Genomic DNA, 19,285 nt, shown 5'->3' on the forward strand with positions numbered 1-19,285 from the left:
AGTTAAACTATTTCATCTAGAAAATAAGTAAAAGTCTTTCTCTGTCAAAATTGGTGCAAGTACATCGTAACTGATAGAACAATTCTAATCGACCAAATTTAAAAGTGCACATTCTAAGCGTTAGGCAATTAAATTTACATTTGTAAACATATAAGAAAAAATAATATTTGTATAATATAGTTGACCATTTATTTTCAAGGTTACAGGTAGTATCTTTTGTTTTCATTTTTATTATTACTAGCTATTTGAGGCGCTCGCTCATTTGTCTCAGCAAAACGTATGTTGACGCGTTCTTCTTATTGGAATCTGTCAAATGGGCAAAATGTAACGTTTTAATTTGCCGTTTTTATTGCCGAGAAGAAAACAACGTCACAGACCTTTCATGTCACAAACAAGTTGCGTAAGTTAACGCATTTAAACAATGCGGTCTTTTTCTAGAAACAACCGTTACTGATATAAACGTCACACAAGTAAAACTTTACATATGTGGCGGGTAAACGGTTGTTATTTAAATGTCTACTATACATAAGTTAATTGACTCCTCGTCATTTAATCTTTTGACAGCATTATTTTTTTAAACGATTGAATTATATCATAATTATGCATGTGCCAAGTCAGGAATATGGCAGTTGTTTTTCACTTGTTCCGTTGATTTGATAGCGGTTGATTTTGTCAGTTTTTATGGACTTTCTCATTTTCGAATTTGCCTTGGAGTATTTTTGTTATATTTTTGTATTAAAGAATTCTCCAACATCATATCAAATAGTTAGCTAATACAATTATCAAAAAAAAATTAGAAACATACAATTTTCAAATAATTAAATGCAAAAAAATACAAGTCACAGAAGATATCATATCAATGAGACAGCAAGTGACAATGACACAAATTGTCGATAAACAAGTTGCAGGATATTCTCTTTCTTATCGATATATCTATATAGGTTTGTTGTTCTAGACTTAAACGCGCACATGTTCGATTCTTTTGTTATTCATTCGTTTCATGAGTTTAAGCAGTTAATTAAATCAAAGTTAGGATTTTTGTGGGCAGTCGATAGTTGATTCTCGAAGTCAACTCTTTTTAGTAAAAACTGTAAACATCGAAAAAATTAATATAAATCTATTTCAAATAAATGATATCATTTGGGTCATGTTATGTTTCCAATAAGCAAGAACATCTTTCTCTTAAAGGAAAAGGATTAACCAATGGGACATTTTGAAAATTATCATTGTCAGTAAAATTTAATTATAACGTGTCAAACAGGAAATTGAAAAGTAAGCTTGATTGAAAACTATCCTGTCGGTGAATTTAATATATAAATATATTTTAGTGTTAATTACAGCAAAACATTATGTAACTATACTTGCTTTAACCTACTTGTATCCAAGTTGCCTACAAGCAACAGTGGCATCTCTGTCGTCAAAGGAGTCATCGCAAATTGTTCCCCAGATTTCGTTGTGATATATCTCAAGTCTGCTTGAATTGATACGTACATCGCCTTTGAACATATAATTAACGTATTAAAAATGCGTATTTAGATACTACAAAAAAAGCAACACTTTAGAAGTTGTGCTTTTCTGGATTTACCGTCATCAGGAACTCTCAAAGTGAAGTATGTATAAGGACCGAAACAGCTTAAGCACTTTATGACCAAAAAGGACCTAAAATAACAGCCAAATCCATCTTAGGTCAACTATGCCTACACACATCATTTATCAATTAAAATAAGCTTTAATATCATAACATAACTTAACATAACAGAATTATGTCAGCAAGAATTTGTGACAGGAGAAAAAGGGTCCAAGTAGCACATGGCCACGTTCATATAGCATATTCTTTATATAGTTCTCTACCTATTGAGTAACAATTTATTATCTCTACCTATTGAATAACAATTATTACAAGGATAAACATTGCACTTAAGTTTCCTCAGAATCAATAGTATACTTAAGCTTGTACATCATAATAATGAGCAACTCATATCTTCATCAATTATCAACATTTTTCTTTTTTTTTAGTTGTGTCTCCTCTTGCAGGAAAATGGTTTCTAGTTCTCAGTTATCCCTTTTTGTCTATATTCCCTCTGTAAAATTAAGGCGGAAAACCCTAGAGATATACAAACGCATAAGTCGAAGACAAACTAAAAAGTATTTGTTATAGTCACGGTTTTGACTTGTAAACCATCATTGATATGTGAAAGTTTTGACATTGTTTACTTTAAAAAAAAAGATTAAATTAACATTTACAACAATTTATTCAACTTCGCTTTTGTATAGTCTCAGCGTGTGATTAATATTACAGATAAATTCCGCTAGGTATAGTGCTGATAGCAAATTCATATTAATGATTTTCATACATAAGACCTTCTTTATTCCTTGGTGGAAAAAGCTGATATTTTGACCCAAGTTCAAACTCCTCTTCACAGTTTGAAGTACCTTGCTTTTCATATTGACAAAACAAAGGCAAAACATACCTTCACGGGGATGTCCTTCAAAACAACGAATTCCAACAACATTGCCATGGATGCAACTATGTTTTCCCCAATCAGTATGTGGGCATTCGTGTAAATGAGTTTCCGTTCCATTGCATTGCAATTTGTCTAACCATATTCTTAAAGTGCCAGTTGCTATTGTATTTTCTAGAACACTCCCATTTCTGATAAATAAGAAATTAATATTAAGGTAGAAAATAGTTTCAATTCTTCTGGTTTTTTTTAATTATCTGTAACAAACATTATGCTAATATATGTTTGATATAAAACCTGAAATGATGTTAATACAAACTACCTTCGTATGGAATGAATTTATTATAAAACTCATTTGAAATGAAGACGATTGTAAGTTTTTCAAATAGCTTTTATGCTTTCACTTATCCACAATTACAAAAATTGAATAGTTTTTACAACATTACTTAAGTTAAGTGTGTAATTACCTGTAACCAAGCTGCTTGCAAGCCACTACAGCATCGATTTTGCCAAAGTTGTCGCTGCAAACTGTTCCCCATTCGTTGTTGTGCAATATTTCAAGTTTTCCTGAAGAAAGTCGCAAGGTTCCTAAAAGAAAACCATTTATCTTATAATAGAAGGTAATTTGAAAAACAATTAACGTTAAACAGGATTAAAAGAAAGATGAGTAAACTAGTTAGAAATGCAAAAGGAACCCCGAGCCTTTGTTAGTTTTGTATGTTTTTTTTTTAAATATTGGTTCATTTGTATGTTTTGGAGTTAAGCATATCGTTCATTTCATTAAACTAGTATACATTATGTGTTAGGAGCCAGCTGAAGCCCGCCTCCTGGTGTTTGATTTTCTCGCTGAATTGAAGACTCATTTGTGTCCTTGGGCTGTTTCCTACTCTTTGGTCTAGTTGTTGTCGCTTTGACACATTCCTCGTTTCCAATCTCTATTATATTTTTTTCATTGCAAATTATACTTATTCAAATGTTATTCATGAATAAATTCACTGGGAAACAAACAATTAAAAAATATTTCTTTTGGGAAACTTTACATATTCAACTGTTTGTTAAACAAGACAAACAAATGTTATACTTTACAATCGAGTTACCACTAATAAAATTATTAAGATATTACTATATGTTTTTTATTCCTTCAAAGAGAGAAAAACCCTCTTTTCTTTCGGGAATATGCGCGTAGGCAAAATATTTGTCAGGGAATACACACGTAGTGAAAATAGCTCTGTTAAACTAGGTGCACATTTGCATGTCAAAACAACAACTAGCTAGTGACGTCATCTCGTTTGTTGACGTCTGAAAAATATAGTAGCCGTCTCAAGATTTGGCTCAAGATTTATAGACAATAATTATATCTTTATATTTAGTTCAGCATAAAATAACAGTTATGGCCTTCAGTTATTATCCAAAATTATCAAATCTCGAAAAGGTTATTTTCGCTCGGGCCTATTGACCTGGAGGAAAATAATTTTTCCTCGATTTAATAATCTTGGATATTAACTTTCATGCAGGCAATAATTGTATAATATGTTTTGTTTCCAAGGAAAATGTTCTTTCAGGTGTTTGTTCCTGTGTAAACTAATCAGGGTTAATAGATTAATATTTATTTTTTTCATGTCTTTGTCAATGGAATTGTACATGGATGACAGTTAAAAATGTATATTACCCAAAGAAACAATGTGCTTTCGGTGGTTGTTTCCTATGGAAACTAGTCAGGGATAAAAGATTAATATGTATTGTTTCCCGGCAATATGTTTTTATTTGTGGTTTGTTTCTGGGGAAACTAGTCAGGGATAATAGACGAATATATATTGTTCAAAAGGAATCGTTTTTGTTGTCTCTGTCGAAGGGAATGACACATGGATAATAGTTGAAAATGTATTATTTTCCCCGGAAAAAAAGACAAAAAAAGATGTTTCTTTGAAACAATACATGTTAATTCATTTCCCCTGACTAGTTTCACCATTAAATAAAACATCAAGCAAACATTTCCTACATGTTCATCTATTACTTTTTCAAAAAATTGTCGGCTTTCCAATAGGAACGAACTGTGCGCCTCTCCTTGCCGACCTCTTCTTATTTTCATATGAGTCGGAGTTTTTTCAGACACTTGTTAAAAACAAGAAAATCAAAGAAGCCAGATCATTCAATATCATACATGAAAAATTTCATCGGAAGATACCAAACCTTGTTGATAAATATTCCGTATCAACTTCACAAATAGTACACGATGGTCTTGAAGTATAGATTCTAGGTACTGACGTTGTTTGTCATCCTAATAACGTGTTATAATATTCTTTTGTTTGTCTTTGTTAATTATTACATTACTGTTTAGTCTATTTTTTGTTATATCCATTTGACGTGGCTCGGTACTCCCGTCATTGTGTTATTGTACGATGGTTAATTTTTGTCTTCTTGTCTTTCGTTTTTGCTAATGTACTTTGTCTATATGCCTTTTTGTTTTTCTTTGTTAGCAGATTTGTTTTTTTTATAGTGATTAAGATTATAATACAATGTTGACTGCTGTACCCCTATTTTTGACATTTTTACCTATAATGTCTGTTTGTTTTGTTCACACATCGTTGTAAATATAATCGAATTATATGCGACTGCCATATAAGTGATATTTTTGTTATTTTACTTTGTATCCCTAGTTTTTCATCAATGTAAACAATAACTTTAAGGTGATCTGTATACTGAATAAAACTACCAATATTTATGAAAAGAAAGCTAATATTCAAACTTTTAATCCATCTCTTTCGTGACTAGTAAAATTTCTTAGATAAACTCGAATTCACACACATAATAAAACAAACATGCAAGATTCTATTTCAACCCTTCTTAGTACATTAAGAACATTAAAAACGTTTATTATTCTGAAGAGGCTATGACAATTAATAAACTATAAATTTTCTCTGATCTTGACTTGTGAAACTGATAAAAGCAATATTCGTTTTGAAAATAGAAATCCTAAGCACAAATTGAAATGAAGGGTCGCCTAAAATGATATTGATTGCTTTGTAAATAAACTCAACAACGATACCAGGTTAATAATTTTGTACGCGCGCCATACGCGCGTTTCGTCTACATACAATGTAGGATTCATCAGTGACACTCGAATAAAAAAACGTTTAATGTACAAAGTTGAAGAGCATTGAGGGCCCAAAATGTTCGTTCCGTTAATTGATAAAGTTTCACGTTTGAATTTGATAGTTTTTATGAATTTCCCCTTTTTTTATTTACATTGGAGTTCGGTGTTTTTGTTATACTTTTATACATCGTAATCTTTAATCACCGTATTTGTTCTAAAGAATATTGCGAAAACCGTCAAATAAATTATATTAAGCGTAAATAAAGGTTAACCGGGCTTATGATTTTTTTTATTCAATATATCTGTTATTCATGGCTCATTTCTGAATAAATGTCAAATTATCTTCATCTTATTTTTTAAAATAAAATATTAGAAATTAGAACAATAATCAACTGTTCGGCTATGAAACTTCATTTTACAAAAATTGGACCATTTGCCATGTCGAATGTATAATTTGCTGGAAAGTGTAATCCCAAAGATTTCGAAATAAATATAAAAAAAAAATGGTAAAGTTCATTTCTACAATAAAACCTTAGAAAGTTCGATTACTGCATTTGTACCTTCATAATAATCATTGCATTCAATCATTACATTTTCGCCACGAAAACAATTTCCAACACCCCATCCTGCATGAGTGCAATTTGCTAATTTTTGTTCGTCTCCATTGCAATTCACGTGGTCAAGCCATAAATATCCTGTTAAATATTTCACTGTACTTCTGGAGAAGATACCATTGCTACAACAATTAACAAAAACATGCGTTAATATCACTAAAAAACCACAGAATATCATTTATTCATGCGAAAATCTATAAAAGCTGTTGCTCCTTCATTACATGTGTTGTATGTGTCTTGATAGTCTGTAACATCTGTTTGTCAGATACATGTAGTGATATTCTATATAAAAACGGTATTTGCAATTTGTTTCTTCTGTCTGTATAAACTGCAGTATAACATCTCCATCATAAGCTATTATGATATATATAATACTTTTACAATGCATGATTGGATGATTTGGAAACTCGGTGGTATGAGCGTGTGAAATATTACGAATTAGGAAATTAGCACTCGTACTTTTAGCACTATGTTGTGGCCATTGGGTATTAAAGTTTGACCTAATTCCTCCGACGACGAATATAACCCGACATCTTTCGTTAAGAACATTTCACTCCGAAAGATTTATAAATCTGCATCCACATTCGTTAGAAATATTTCAAACGAAACAGCCATGCTTCTAAAAATTGAAATAAATAAAAATGACATTGTTTTCTGCTAAAATGCTCTGATTCATAAATCAATTGTCTTTATATTTTTACAAGTAAAATACAAAGTTAAAAACCAGTGGCATTTGAATGTTGGATGAAAAACAGATAAGGAAGATAGGGATGTAAATTAATCTTTGATTTCAAATCATCAATCTAGATTTCCCCCCTGAAATTGATTACCAACTGTGATGCATAAACTTTAAACATAAAATTTAGAAATGTACCAGTTCATATCGCACATTACTATTTTTATTAGAAGCATATCTATGCAGTCTCTGTTGTAAAAATTATATAACTTACGTCATTTTTGAAATTTTAGAAATGTTCAAGCGTTTTTGTGTTCGGTTTTTAATTGTATAAATTTCAAGTTTGTTATAGTTAAATCAGAATAGATTGATATGATTCATTTTACATCATACTCATACTGATGAAGGATATCTGTTATCCTAAATATTTATAGATAATTACATTTAATGTTTCCTTTTTTTAATATTGGTGTTGTTTTGTACACTTTTAGGCATCTAAGTCTAAATTGAAAACAACGTTAAAACCTATGATTGCGTTGGATAAAAACCGCAATTTTTATACGTGTGCATGCAAAACAAATTTCTTGGTAAAGGGGTCTAAATACAGCACAAACAAAATACAGAAAGGAATACTTTTTATCTGTTAGACAATATTTCAAGTACTTCCAATACAATTTTGGTTTTGATTAAGAAGGAACGTCCTTATGAAATCTCAAAATTTGCCCAAAAAAAGAAATGTTTAACCATATATCGGTATTTAGAATTTGATAAGATGTTCTGAAATTCATGTACACTAAAGTGATGTTTAAACCATATAGTACCTCATATCTACGTATAATAATATGAATTGTAGTTGAGGTTGACTATTAGAAAAAAGCCGTTCCTGCGAAATAAATTCATCATTCTGATTTATATTATTTAAAATCCAGTACAATGAGAATTCCAATTTTCTACTGGTAGATATGGAAATTCTGATTTGTAATGGATTTCAATTATAAATCAGAATTCAAAGTTCTGCTGGAATTCGGATTTGTACAGGAGAATTTTGTATCCTACTGAATACCCATGTATTTTGTTACATACACATATAAACATTTGATATGCTAATAATATAATTTTTTGAATGAAGCCCTTTTCCCAGAAAATTATAATCATACAAAAAAAAAAACAATTGTTAACAGAACAATTGAAGGTTTACCTCAAATGCACATTGTTTGATTAGAAAATATTAACCCCGGTCATTTTTGGTGCCAGAATAAAGCTAATATTTTCTGATTCCGAAATAACATAGCTTATGGTACCATTTGAAGAATTATGGGATATAATCGGCTATTCCAGTATATTCAAAATCACTAAATAGTAATACCAAAATTGTATGGTTTGGAAGTATTTTTGATTGAAATGAGACATAAGGCACCAGAATGACGTTATAGCAAAGGTCAAAATCTAGAACTTCGAACTCACATTTGACCTCGACCTTAATTTCAAGGATATAAATCAAGGATCTAAAATCAAAAGGTCTATTCTATGCCTAGTTTATGAGCTATATCACCGACATACTTATTTGTCACATTCAAAGATTCAGAGAGAGAAACACCTATATCAGGTTCTCGTACCATTTTAACAAAATAATCTTCGTTTTGACAGGTTGCAACTAACGTTTTGGTAAAAATCGTGCATTGATTAATATAAAAGCTGTTGAGGTGAAGCGATTAAAAATCATAAGTAAATTTTTTAACTAGACGTTGACCAGTGACCGTACGCTCAATTTCTATTTAGTCCAATTTAAAAGACACTAGGTCTCTATCGTTACAGTTCAGGAGTTTTACATATATTTCTCTTATGTCAAATACAACAAGAGAAATAGCTCATATATGAAGTAGTGAGATGGGCTCTTTAAGATTATTTGCGACATTTTTTAACAGTCGCGAATGTAGAACAAGAAAAAGAAACAGTATTCGGGAAAATAAATCTTACAAAGAAAAAATGTTTGGTTATTTTAAAACTGTTTAATACCATATGCTAAATATAAGCGACATTTTGCGAAACAAACAAACAGGGTGGTGAACAACATATAGTTATTTCAAAGAATTGTTCAGAGAACAATTAAAGGTCTTTCAGACCTATCTTTATGATAAAAACAGTAGTTTCAAGTGAAGGTATGGCATTAAGCTTATCTTACACTGTTTAAAAATTAACATAGTATTTTTGGTACTTTTTTCATTTGATAATTTTCAAACCAGTAATAAGTTTTAGCAATGGTCGAATTCAAAAATGTCCATTTGACCTTTGACCTTGATCTCAATTTCAAGGTTTTAAAGTAAGAACCTCAAGAACTCAAAGATTTGAAGTGTAAAAAATGTATATATTACCATATAGTTAAATTTAAATTTTTTAGAGGGGAAAACTGCTATCAAATATGCAGCTGCTACTCAGGCTTTGTAAAACGTCACCAGTGTCTGAGCAGAAACCAGGGGTATCTTAAAGAACGTCTCGTCCTTTTTCTAAAACAGTTCATCGGAAGATACCAAGACCTTGTTGATAAATATTCCGTATCAACTTCACAAAATATGCAAGATGGTCTTGAAGTATAGATTCTAGGTACTGACGTTGTTTTATCATCCTAATAACGTGTTATAGTATTCTTTTGTTTGTCTTTGTTAATTATTACATTACTGTTTAGTCTATTTTTTGTTATATCCATTTGACGTGGCTCGGTACTTATACATCCCGTCATTGTGTTGTTGTGCAATGGTAAATTTTTGTATTCTTGTCTTTCATTTTTGCTTATGTGCTTTGTCTATATGCCCTTTTGTGTTTCTTTGGTACATATTTTTTTGTTATTATAGTGATTAAGATTATAACACAATGTTGACTGTTGTACCCCTATTTTGACATTGTTACCAATAATATCTGTTTGTTTTGTTCACACATCGTTGTCAATATAATGGAATTTTATGCGACTGTCATACAGAGTGAGTGGTTTAGCTAGCTTTAAAACCAGGTTAATCTACCATTTTCTACATACGAAAATGCATGTAACAAATCAGGAATATGACAGTTGTTATCCATTCGTTTGATATGTATGAGCTTTTGATTTTGCTATTTGATTAAGGACTTTCCGTTTTGAATTTTCCTCGGAGTTCAGTATTTTTGTGATTTTACTTTTCACCTTACCCATTTGATCAAAGTTTTTTTCTTAGGACATGTCACAGTTTACAATGTTTGTGAATATCTTATTCACAAACCTCATTGGACCTGATATAGGTGTTTCTCTCTTTGAATCGTTGAATGTGACAAATAAGTTGTTCGGTGATATAGCTCATAAACTAGGCATAAAAGAGACCTTTGGATTTTAGATCCTTGGAATTTTATGCGACTGTCATACAAGTGAGAGATTTAGCTAGCTATAAAACCAGGTTTAATCTACCATTTTCTACATAAGAAAATGCCTGTACCAATTCAGGAATATAACAGTTGTTATCCATTTGTTTGATGTGTTTGAGCTTTTGATTTTGCCATTTGCTTAGGGACTTTCCGTTTAGAATTTTCCAAGGAGTTCGTTTTTTTTGTTATTTTACTTTTTATAAGGTTTCTTACGCGTAATGATATCAATCTTAAGTAAACAATTGCAGTATGACATTGCCCTCATTTCCTTTTTTGTGGACAAAGGGTCTAAAATGAAAAGATCCTCGGACTCACTTACTTACGATTTTCGAGTAACAAGAAAACTTCATTTATGGTCATAACATTAAGGAAATTAATTTTCTCCGCATCGCTTCCATTAAAATTATTTTAGACACCCGGAGGATACAATCGTCAATTTGGAAACAGTATTTTGTCGGTATCATTTAATATTTCGAAGGAGTAAAGATAACAGGAAAACATTGTTTTGGAGATTACTCATAGCAGGAAAAGTCTTAAGTTAATTTGTTAGTTCCATCTTAATACTAACTGTTCGATATGATATACCAAATATCTAAACGACATCTTACAAAAATAACCAATCCTCGCAAAAAAAGATATACAAACCCTAATGTTCAGAGAACAATTGAAGAGCTTTGCACTTATTTCAATCTTCTTAAATGATAAAATTAAATGAATAGATTAGCTCTGGTATGAGGAATTTTATTCATAAGCAACTTCCGTTAAAAAAGAAAATCATTTCTAGTGTCATACTAAATCTGATTCAAGAAATATATAGTTTGTTTATACTTTTAATTTAACAAAATGAAATAACGTGCTTATTTCGGTTATGAAATTTCAGTTCCTGATTTATTTGATACGCTCCTTAACATTCTTTAAAATGCATTGTGAAGAATACTTTTAAATGAAATAAGTATAAAGATGACTACTTTCGGTTTACCAAAGGTCACTTCCGGTTGCACTTTTCAAGTTCATACATCTATAACCAAATGCGAAAGACCTGACTTTATGAGGTGTCAATAGTTATAACAAAAGTCAAAATCTAGAATGTCAAACAAAACCTTGAACTTGACTTCAGATTAAAGGTCTGAAAGTAAGGGCATTAAATCAAAAAATCCTTGGTGTCCATCACATTTTCTTTACTCGTAACAAATACGTATTCCTTTTTCTGTAATTCTTACCCTACTTATCCTTTCCCTGACCCGTTAGTTATTTTTATTCAATCAACGTGTGGTTCGTTTGATCTCAGTTCTTCATTGGTCAAAATTTGATTATGACGTCAAGTTTTTTTATATCCTCTGAAATTCCCATTGTGACGTCATGAAAAAAGGTGACCATGTCTGATGACGTCACATACAAAGAAAGCATCTTTTTGCAGATCATTCGAAAAGAAGGATTAAATTTGTCGTCTAAAAATCATAAGAGAAACACATTCCACCACCAATTCTCGTGCAATACATATTGATCCACTCTCATCAGTTAAATTTTAAATACTTAAAACGCTCGGCTCTTAAAACGCTCGGCGAGCCTCGCGTTTTAAATTTGAAAATTGAACTGTCTCAAGTGGATAAATATCGTATCACACCCGATGCATTGGTAGAATCTATATTCATGAAATACATAAGAGAGCATAATTCATTTGAAGCCTCCGGATCGGTTCGGTCAAAATAATTCTCCACATCTTGATGAAGTTTAACATAATTTCGGAAAAAAAATATTTTCTTATAATTTATTATGGTTGCGAAGGTGTAGTGAATACAAAGAAAACATTGTGTGGTGATTACCCTCACAAAAAATTTTGTTCGTTTAAATAGTGTCAGTTTCAAAAGCGAATTAACTGTTCGATACCATATACCACATATGTGAAAAGTAAAATCACAAAAATACTAAACTCTGAGGAAAATTCAAAATGAAAATTCCCTAATCAAATTGCAAAAGCTCAATTTTTTCAACTCATATTTTGTAAAGAAAATGAGGTTTGAATAGTATTTTTAATTTTAAACAGTCTCTGTCGGTGTAGGAAAAGAGCTTTTTTGATTCCAAAAATACATATGTTGCCGTAATTTTTAAATAAATTAAAGGAGACTTCTAGCAGTTTCTCATTATACCTTCTGGTGTCAACCGATATCTTCTCAAAAATATGGTATCTATGTAATTTGCATGCAAGAATGAAAATCATTTCCTTTCTTTAAAAAAAGTCACTTTTTTTTTATAAAAAATTACGATTTGATAAACAATATAACTTAACACGGGTCCCAAACATATTTCGTTTGCAGGAACTTAAGCATTCGATTGGTGCAAAATGGATAATCCTGTGTATACATGGCAACTTCCGATTGATCTTTTTCAATTTCAGATGTTTCCCATTTGTTCTGGTATGAAGTTATAGCAAGGTCAAAAGCTATTTGATCTCGACCTTAATTTCAAGCTCGTTAAGCAAGGTTCTTCAATCAAAAGTACCTACGTGTCAAGAAGTTATGGTGTATGAGTTATATTAACATACAACTTATTTTATTCATGCCACTAAGAAATTAGGGTGTATAAGATATGGACAGAAATTTTGCCTTGCACCAGGCCACCTACGCACCCCTCAAAGAGCTGTTGCAAAGGTTCTCAAGCGTGGCGCTCAATCTACATGAGGCATAGTATTTAACGTCCCCATTTTGACCAGACGTGGCTGCATACCTCTACATCCCCCATAACCAAACGGACGCCCCACTTTGGCAAGGGTTTTAATGCCGGTAGAAAGAAGACATATAGTGACCATGTTCTATTCCCCAGTGGAGTAAAATTACCTTTGATCTTGCAATTAACCTCAATTCCAACCGCATAAACAAGAGTATCAAATCAGTATACAGTGAGGAAAACAACTTGCAAATGGAGTCAACGGATCGCCACGGAAAGGTGGAAAGATAATAATCAGAACAAATTCAAAAGGTCTTTTCAAGCTTTCATGAAAATATATTAAACATCGACAGAAACTCTTTATGATCCAGAAACAGTATCCCGGGCAAACTTTTTTTAATTTTTCCTTATTCTATTCATAAATGTTCCGGTTTTGCAGTTAGCATTAAGATAGAGAATATTGTTATAGTTTTTAAGACATCTGTAATGTTGTCAAACTTATAATGTTTTACCAAATTTATTAGCTCTTCAAATATCAAAAGAGAGTTTCCAGAGCAAAGTATCGTGTTGCAGTTGTAAATATCTAAATATAGTTTATCATTTCATTCTAGAATTTTACAAATCTTGGACAGAAGCGTTTTATAATTAAAAGACAGTACCAATAGCACAGTTTTGTAAATATTTTTGAATTTGCCGTGTTCCGATGAATAAACGTAGGTTTTATGCAGTTCACATTTACATGTAGATAAGTCTATGGTTAATGTTTTAGACACAAGAATTTTATGAAATTAATGCAGAATTGATTAAGAGATAATGTCAAAAGCGGAATGTCGAATTCGTTTTTCAATTATCAGTATTTTACTTAAAGAAGGACTTTGTGTTTTGCAGTTTTGATTTTACAAACAAATTCATTCTCTTAGACAGTATATTTGTCAACAACTCATGAAATGTTACAAAACATTAGGGAGTAAGCATTAAGGAGTAAGAGCAAGACTGGTCGGCTCGGAGTCAGAATAATGAGTCCGGGTAAGGTAACTTGTCTTCCTGCGGACTTTTTCCTTGTGAACTAGCACGTTAACATCCGGCTCAGCGTGTCAGTCTAGTACAAAGAAGCAGGATTAATATTTATATTACTTTAACATGTTCTCGTCCTGAACAGCATATCAATTTGCCGCTGGACGTTAAGCAGCCATCCATCATCATCATCATCATCATCATCAGGAGAAAAAAATGATCAATCCAAATGAACTTGTAAGACGCCATATTATATATGAAACGCATTTAAAAAAATCGACTAGAATTCTGAAAATTATACTTACTTATTTCCAAGTTGTCTACAAGCCACTTGAGCATCGATGTCATCAAAGCTGTCATCACAGACTGTGCCCCATGTTCCGTTGTGATATATCTCAAGTCTTCCAAAAATTAATCGTATATCATCTGAAATTATGAGCATTAATAGAGAGACGAAATATACCAAAGGGACATTCAAACTCATAAGTTGAAATAAACTGACAACGCCATAGCTAAATAAGAAAAAAGACAAACAGACAATCAACTGTTCATAAAAGACTGAGCAACACAAACCCCACCAAAAACTGAGGGTAGTCAAGGGTTCTCGGGAAGAGTAAGTAGATCCTGCTCCACATGTGGCACCTGTCGTGTTGCTCATGTAAGTTCAAACCCGGTGATAAGTTTAGTTTAGGTCACAGTCGTGGAAAAAGGGACGGGATTATAGTTACGACAATTGGAACATATCCATCGTCATCTGTGAAACAGATATTCCATAACGGTCAAACTCGTGATGGCGCCCGTAAAATTTATGGAGGGATGTTTTCAACTGCACCACTTGGACCTTTTTTTTTAATAGCTTCTTTATGAGCAGCAACCCTCTATCAAGGGAATACAAGCCCTGGAATATCGTATCATAGGGAGATATACACTCGGTATGCAGCCGCTGCTGGAATGTTGCTACATAGAAATTGAAAGTTTACAATTGGGAAGCTAAACTCTTTTGTCGTAAATGTTTGTTTTCAACCGACTCTCATTGTCAATTTCTAGATGTAAGTCACGATATGAGACAGACTTAATTGTATCTGTTGTTTCCTTTATATCAAGTTCGATGCGATAGATGCGTTCAACATAGTCACCAAATTTTGAACATTTAGTAAGAGAACACCATCTACATAGCGGAAAGTGAAGTTAAGGATAATGTTTATAACTTAATAGATTAAACGCATTGTAAACAATAAAATGTAACATCATCATGAAAACTAGTTGCATTTCGTTTCTTTATCTTTCGAAAAAAAAGCTGATAGTTTTATTTACTAATTACAGTTCTTTCAAAACTGAAATTATAAATTGACAATAATAAGAATTAATCAAAATTAAAAAAAAAATCGATATTACATAACTTATTGCAAAAGCTTTGGGCACATATCCAAAAAAATTAATTTAGTTTGTGGAAAACGGAATATAAAACATTAAGATGATGTTTATTTCAAAAAAAATTAAAAAAAAAAAGGAAATGATACCATAAAACGTACAAGTAAAAGGTTTTAAGAGTTTTAATTTAATAAATATTTACTACCCGTTCATAAAAATGGCTTTTAATACTTTGGATATTTATGCATAATGCATGTAAAACAATGCAAGTTCATGCGTTCAAATAACAGAACAAGTTGTCCTTAAATGCCGTCCTTTTTTGCAGGAACTTAACGTGAAACACACATGCTAAATAACTAATTATAAATATTACTCCAGCCATTTTTTTTTCAAAGTTCAGAGCTATATCATGGACCCCACATATTTCTATAACTATCTCCCGTCATAATGGAAACGAGAAGCAAAAGGTACAGCAATGGGCATTAAGTTGGCACCAATTTATGCGATTTTCGTATTTGATTACTTAATAAATAGTAATACAATAAATTTGAAGAAGAATTCGGATCTGATTTGAAAAAGTACCAAGAAATTAAAGTTTTTACATCTGCTCGTGAAAGCAATTCCGGGAAAATATCAATGGATAAAAATTTCAAATCTACGGATACAAAACAATATTTAATGTCTAACTCGTACTATCCACGGCACACTAAATTCAAAATACCTTTCAATTTAGCAAGAGAAATATGTTTCATTGTTTCGGATAAAACTACTTTAATTGTGCCTTTCACCTAACCAAAATGTTTCCTTCTGATCCGCCATTATCCCGAAAAATTTATCAACAAAGAAATAGAGAATGCAAGATCAATTGAAAAACAAGATCTTAGAAAAACCAAAGAAAGAAAATTATAAAACAAGTGTTATGTCGTTTTTATCATCTTTTAATCCAAAGAATCCAGAAATTATTGGACTTATTCGGAGCATTTTCACGATACTTCAGACCAATCAAAAGATGAACACTATACTAAAAAATAATACTATAATACAGATTAAACGACTATGTAAAAACTGTCAAAACTATTAACAAAAAACTAAATCTGACCAGTCTAGCATTTACAACAGTATTTCGAAAGTAACAAGATGTGGAAGGCCAAACTGAACGGTACATTCAAAAAGGTACCTGCATTTACATTCAAGAAGGAGATACATTCAAAAGCAAAACTGGAATGACATTCACCATAAAATATGATATTCATTGTTCTTGTCCAGAAATAATATACGTTATAACATGCAATGGCTGTACGGATAATTTGGACATTGGACACACTGGAGATATAAGCAAAATAGTAACAGTACACAAGCAATAGATCCGTCAACTAGAATACCCCAAGTATATCTGAGCGGGCATATTAGAAACAGCGCCAAAGATCAAACTCCACAATTCCATATTTTCCCGATAACAATTTCTTTGTGCGTTATCTGAGACCAAAAGAATGATTAAGGAAAAGAACTTCCTTAACATTTTCAACCCACACTAAACCGACAATAAACAATGATAGTAACGTCACATCAGAACACCCAAACGTCGTTACAATATTAAATATCGGGATTTTTACCAAATTCAATTTATATATATACAATGTATATATGTATGACTCTGAACCGCGATGGTACTCCAAACAGCAATTATCACGATGAAGTGCGATATTTAAACGCTGAAATGCGTTTTTGTTCACGCTGGAATGCGATGGTGGCATTGTGGTGCTATCTTGTTGATAGCTACGCAGAAGTGCGTTGGTGGTACCTCTGAAGTGCGATTGACTACATAAACTATATTTTCAATGCTTCTCTTGTCGTTGAAGAAGTCAATCTGTTTGTTAGAAGCAGTTTTTCGGGTTTTTAAGTTAATAAGGAGCTAATAAGGCTTTAAATACTTTGGGAAACGGGGAGTGATTGTTGGAGATGGGAAAGTCAATCAAAGAGTACGATCTCTCATTTTGTATGCAACTGTAACTAAGGATATACATAGACAATAACGAATGCAAATTTATCTTTCTACTATTAAAATCACGCGTCATATAGACCATCGCACTTCGACATAGACCATTGCACTTCAGCGTGACCATCTCACCACCGAGTTCTACATGTATATCATCGTTTTACTTCGAATATTATTCATTGGGCCGGATAAGTAAAAACAATGGTTATAAGTGGTGTTTTCCTTGTTCACTTTTCAATGTTGACAATCTTTTCTTTTAAATAATTAAACTACATGATGAACACATGCCTATCCATCTAAACTAAAGTATTAGGGTGCCCAGTCAACGGATTTGATCGATTTGGGCTAACGGAATAACACACAGCTATTTTATATTATTGGAAAGAGGAGAACAATCCTTATCAAAATATTGATGTCGTCGTTGTCTACAGTGGTCACAATTTGCTAAAATTTGTGTCAAAGGTCAAAGCTAAAATGTCAAGGAAAACGTTTAGGCAGCTGGTCGTACCTACATAATTATATGTGTTTATAGCAAAATAAATTCAAATAGTTCAAAGGATTATGACTATCGTTTCTAAATTTTGGAATAATTTGATATTTCTGTTGACAAATATAGTTCGAAATTGACATTTGTACTTATATAGTGCACATTTACAATTTTCATTCAGCTGTTACAAGTGACCTTGACCTACTAAAATTTCGAAATTCGAAATATTTGTACATAAGATTCGATACAAGTGATCTCTAGAGATGTTTTTAGATATTGACATTTATAAGTTGCCCTACCAAGATTTTATTTAACCATCTTTTGATAGAAGGTGTTCGTAATGATTTTCTGTGTTAATATTCAATTTTCTTTTGGTGAGTGTGGAAGCACATCAAAATGTATTTAGTTTCAATGTAATATTAACGCAGGATGGATTGAGTTAGCAGGTCTGAGTATATCTTCGCTCTATAGAAAAAGAAATACTGCAAACGGTGAAAAAGGGGGAGGGTTGTCTGTTAAAGTTATGAAAAGTTATGAAAAGTTATGTTGACAATCTTTTGACGATTAGAAACAGGTTAATCACTCCATCTTACACACTCAAATGACTTAGTGAGCATACATTGGCCTACAGTTGACATGAAGTTTAAGATTTTCTACAAAAAGAGGTTATGTAAAGCATCGATGTATTTTACGAACACTTGTAAACAACATCAATCTATTGAAATATATATCCCTGATTTCGTTATCCTCTTATGAGCGTAGTTGTGGTTTGTTGATGTGGTTTATAAGTGTTTCTCGTTTCTCGTTTTTTATTTAGATTAGACCGTTGGTTTTCCCGTTTGCATGGTTTTACACTAGTAATTTTTGGAGCCCTTTATAGCTTGCTGTTCGGTGTGAGCCAAGGCTCCGTGTTGAAGACCGTACTTTGACCTATAATGGTTTACTTTTATAAATTTTGACTTGCATTGATGACGCTCTGTCATTAGCTTTCAGTAAGGAGACGGCCATTTGATTTCGAAAAGGGGGAAGAAGATTTTGAAAATAAATAACTTGGCATGGTATGAACTGAAAATAAATGACTTTGCACAAGACATGAAATGCAGGATAGTTGAGGATACAAATGTGTACAAAAGGGAAAATAAATTTTCGTGCAGCAAAGCCGCGAAAAAAAGCATGCGTAGCAAAAGATGAAAAAAATGGTCTATCAAGAAAAAAATTTCCTGCCGCCAGGCCCCCTCTCCCCCCTCGCCCCCTTTTCCCCCAATATAAAATGGTCATACTCTAACGACGATTACTAATAGATCGATACTTGGGGACTTTTGTCTTCATGTTAGTTGTTTTAATGCTTCATGCCGATTTGTTGAGTAAAGCCATTTTCAACTGTTTTTGCAACATTTCCAACATGATTGTTCTTATGTTGTGTTGTTATACCATTGTCCAGGTAAGGGGAGGGTCGAAGAACATAAACATGTTTAAGCCCGCCAAATGTTGTATGTGTCTATCAAAATCAGGAGTGTGCA

The 19,285-nt window shown here is 32.1% G+C and overlaps 1 protein-coding gene across 1 annotated transcript in view; it reads right to left on the reverse strand.

Annotated features, from left to right (window-relative positions):
• LOC127718775 (scavenger receptor cysteine-rich type 1 protein M130-like) overlaps nt 1–19,285 on the reverse strand; it is an 81,287-nt gene that overhangs the window by 20,004 nt on the left and 41,998 nt on the right. The window contains exons 6-8 of the mRNA XM_052224825.1: nt 14,217–14,337; nt 2,472–2,653; nt 1,376–1,496 (exon numbers count right to left, since the gene is read on the reverse strand). Of these exons, the coding sequence (XP_052080785.1) occupies nt 1,376–1,496; nt 2,472–2,653; nt 14,217–14,337 (424 nt within the window). The remainder of the gene's footprint in view (nt 1–1,375; nt 1,497–2,471; nt 2,654–14,216; nt 14,338–19,285) is intronic.

Source organism: Mytilus californianus, unplaced genomic scaffold, assembly GCF_021869535.1.
Source record: "Mytilus californianus isolate M0D057914Y unplaced genomic scaffold, xbMytCali1.0.p SCAF_10, whole genome shotgun sequence".
Taxonomy (NCBI): Eukaryota; Metazoa; Mollusca; class Bivalvia; order Mytilida; family Mytilidae; genus Mytilus; species Mytilus californianus.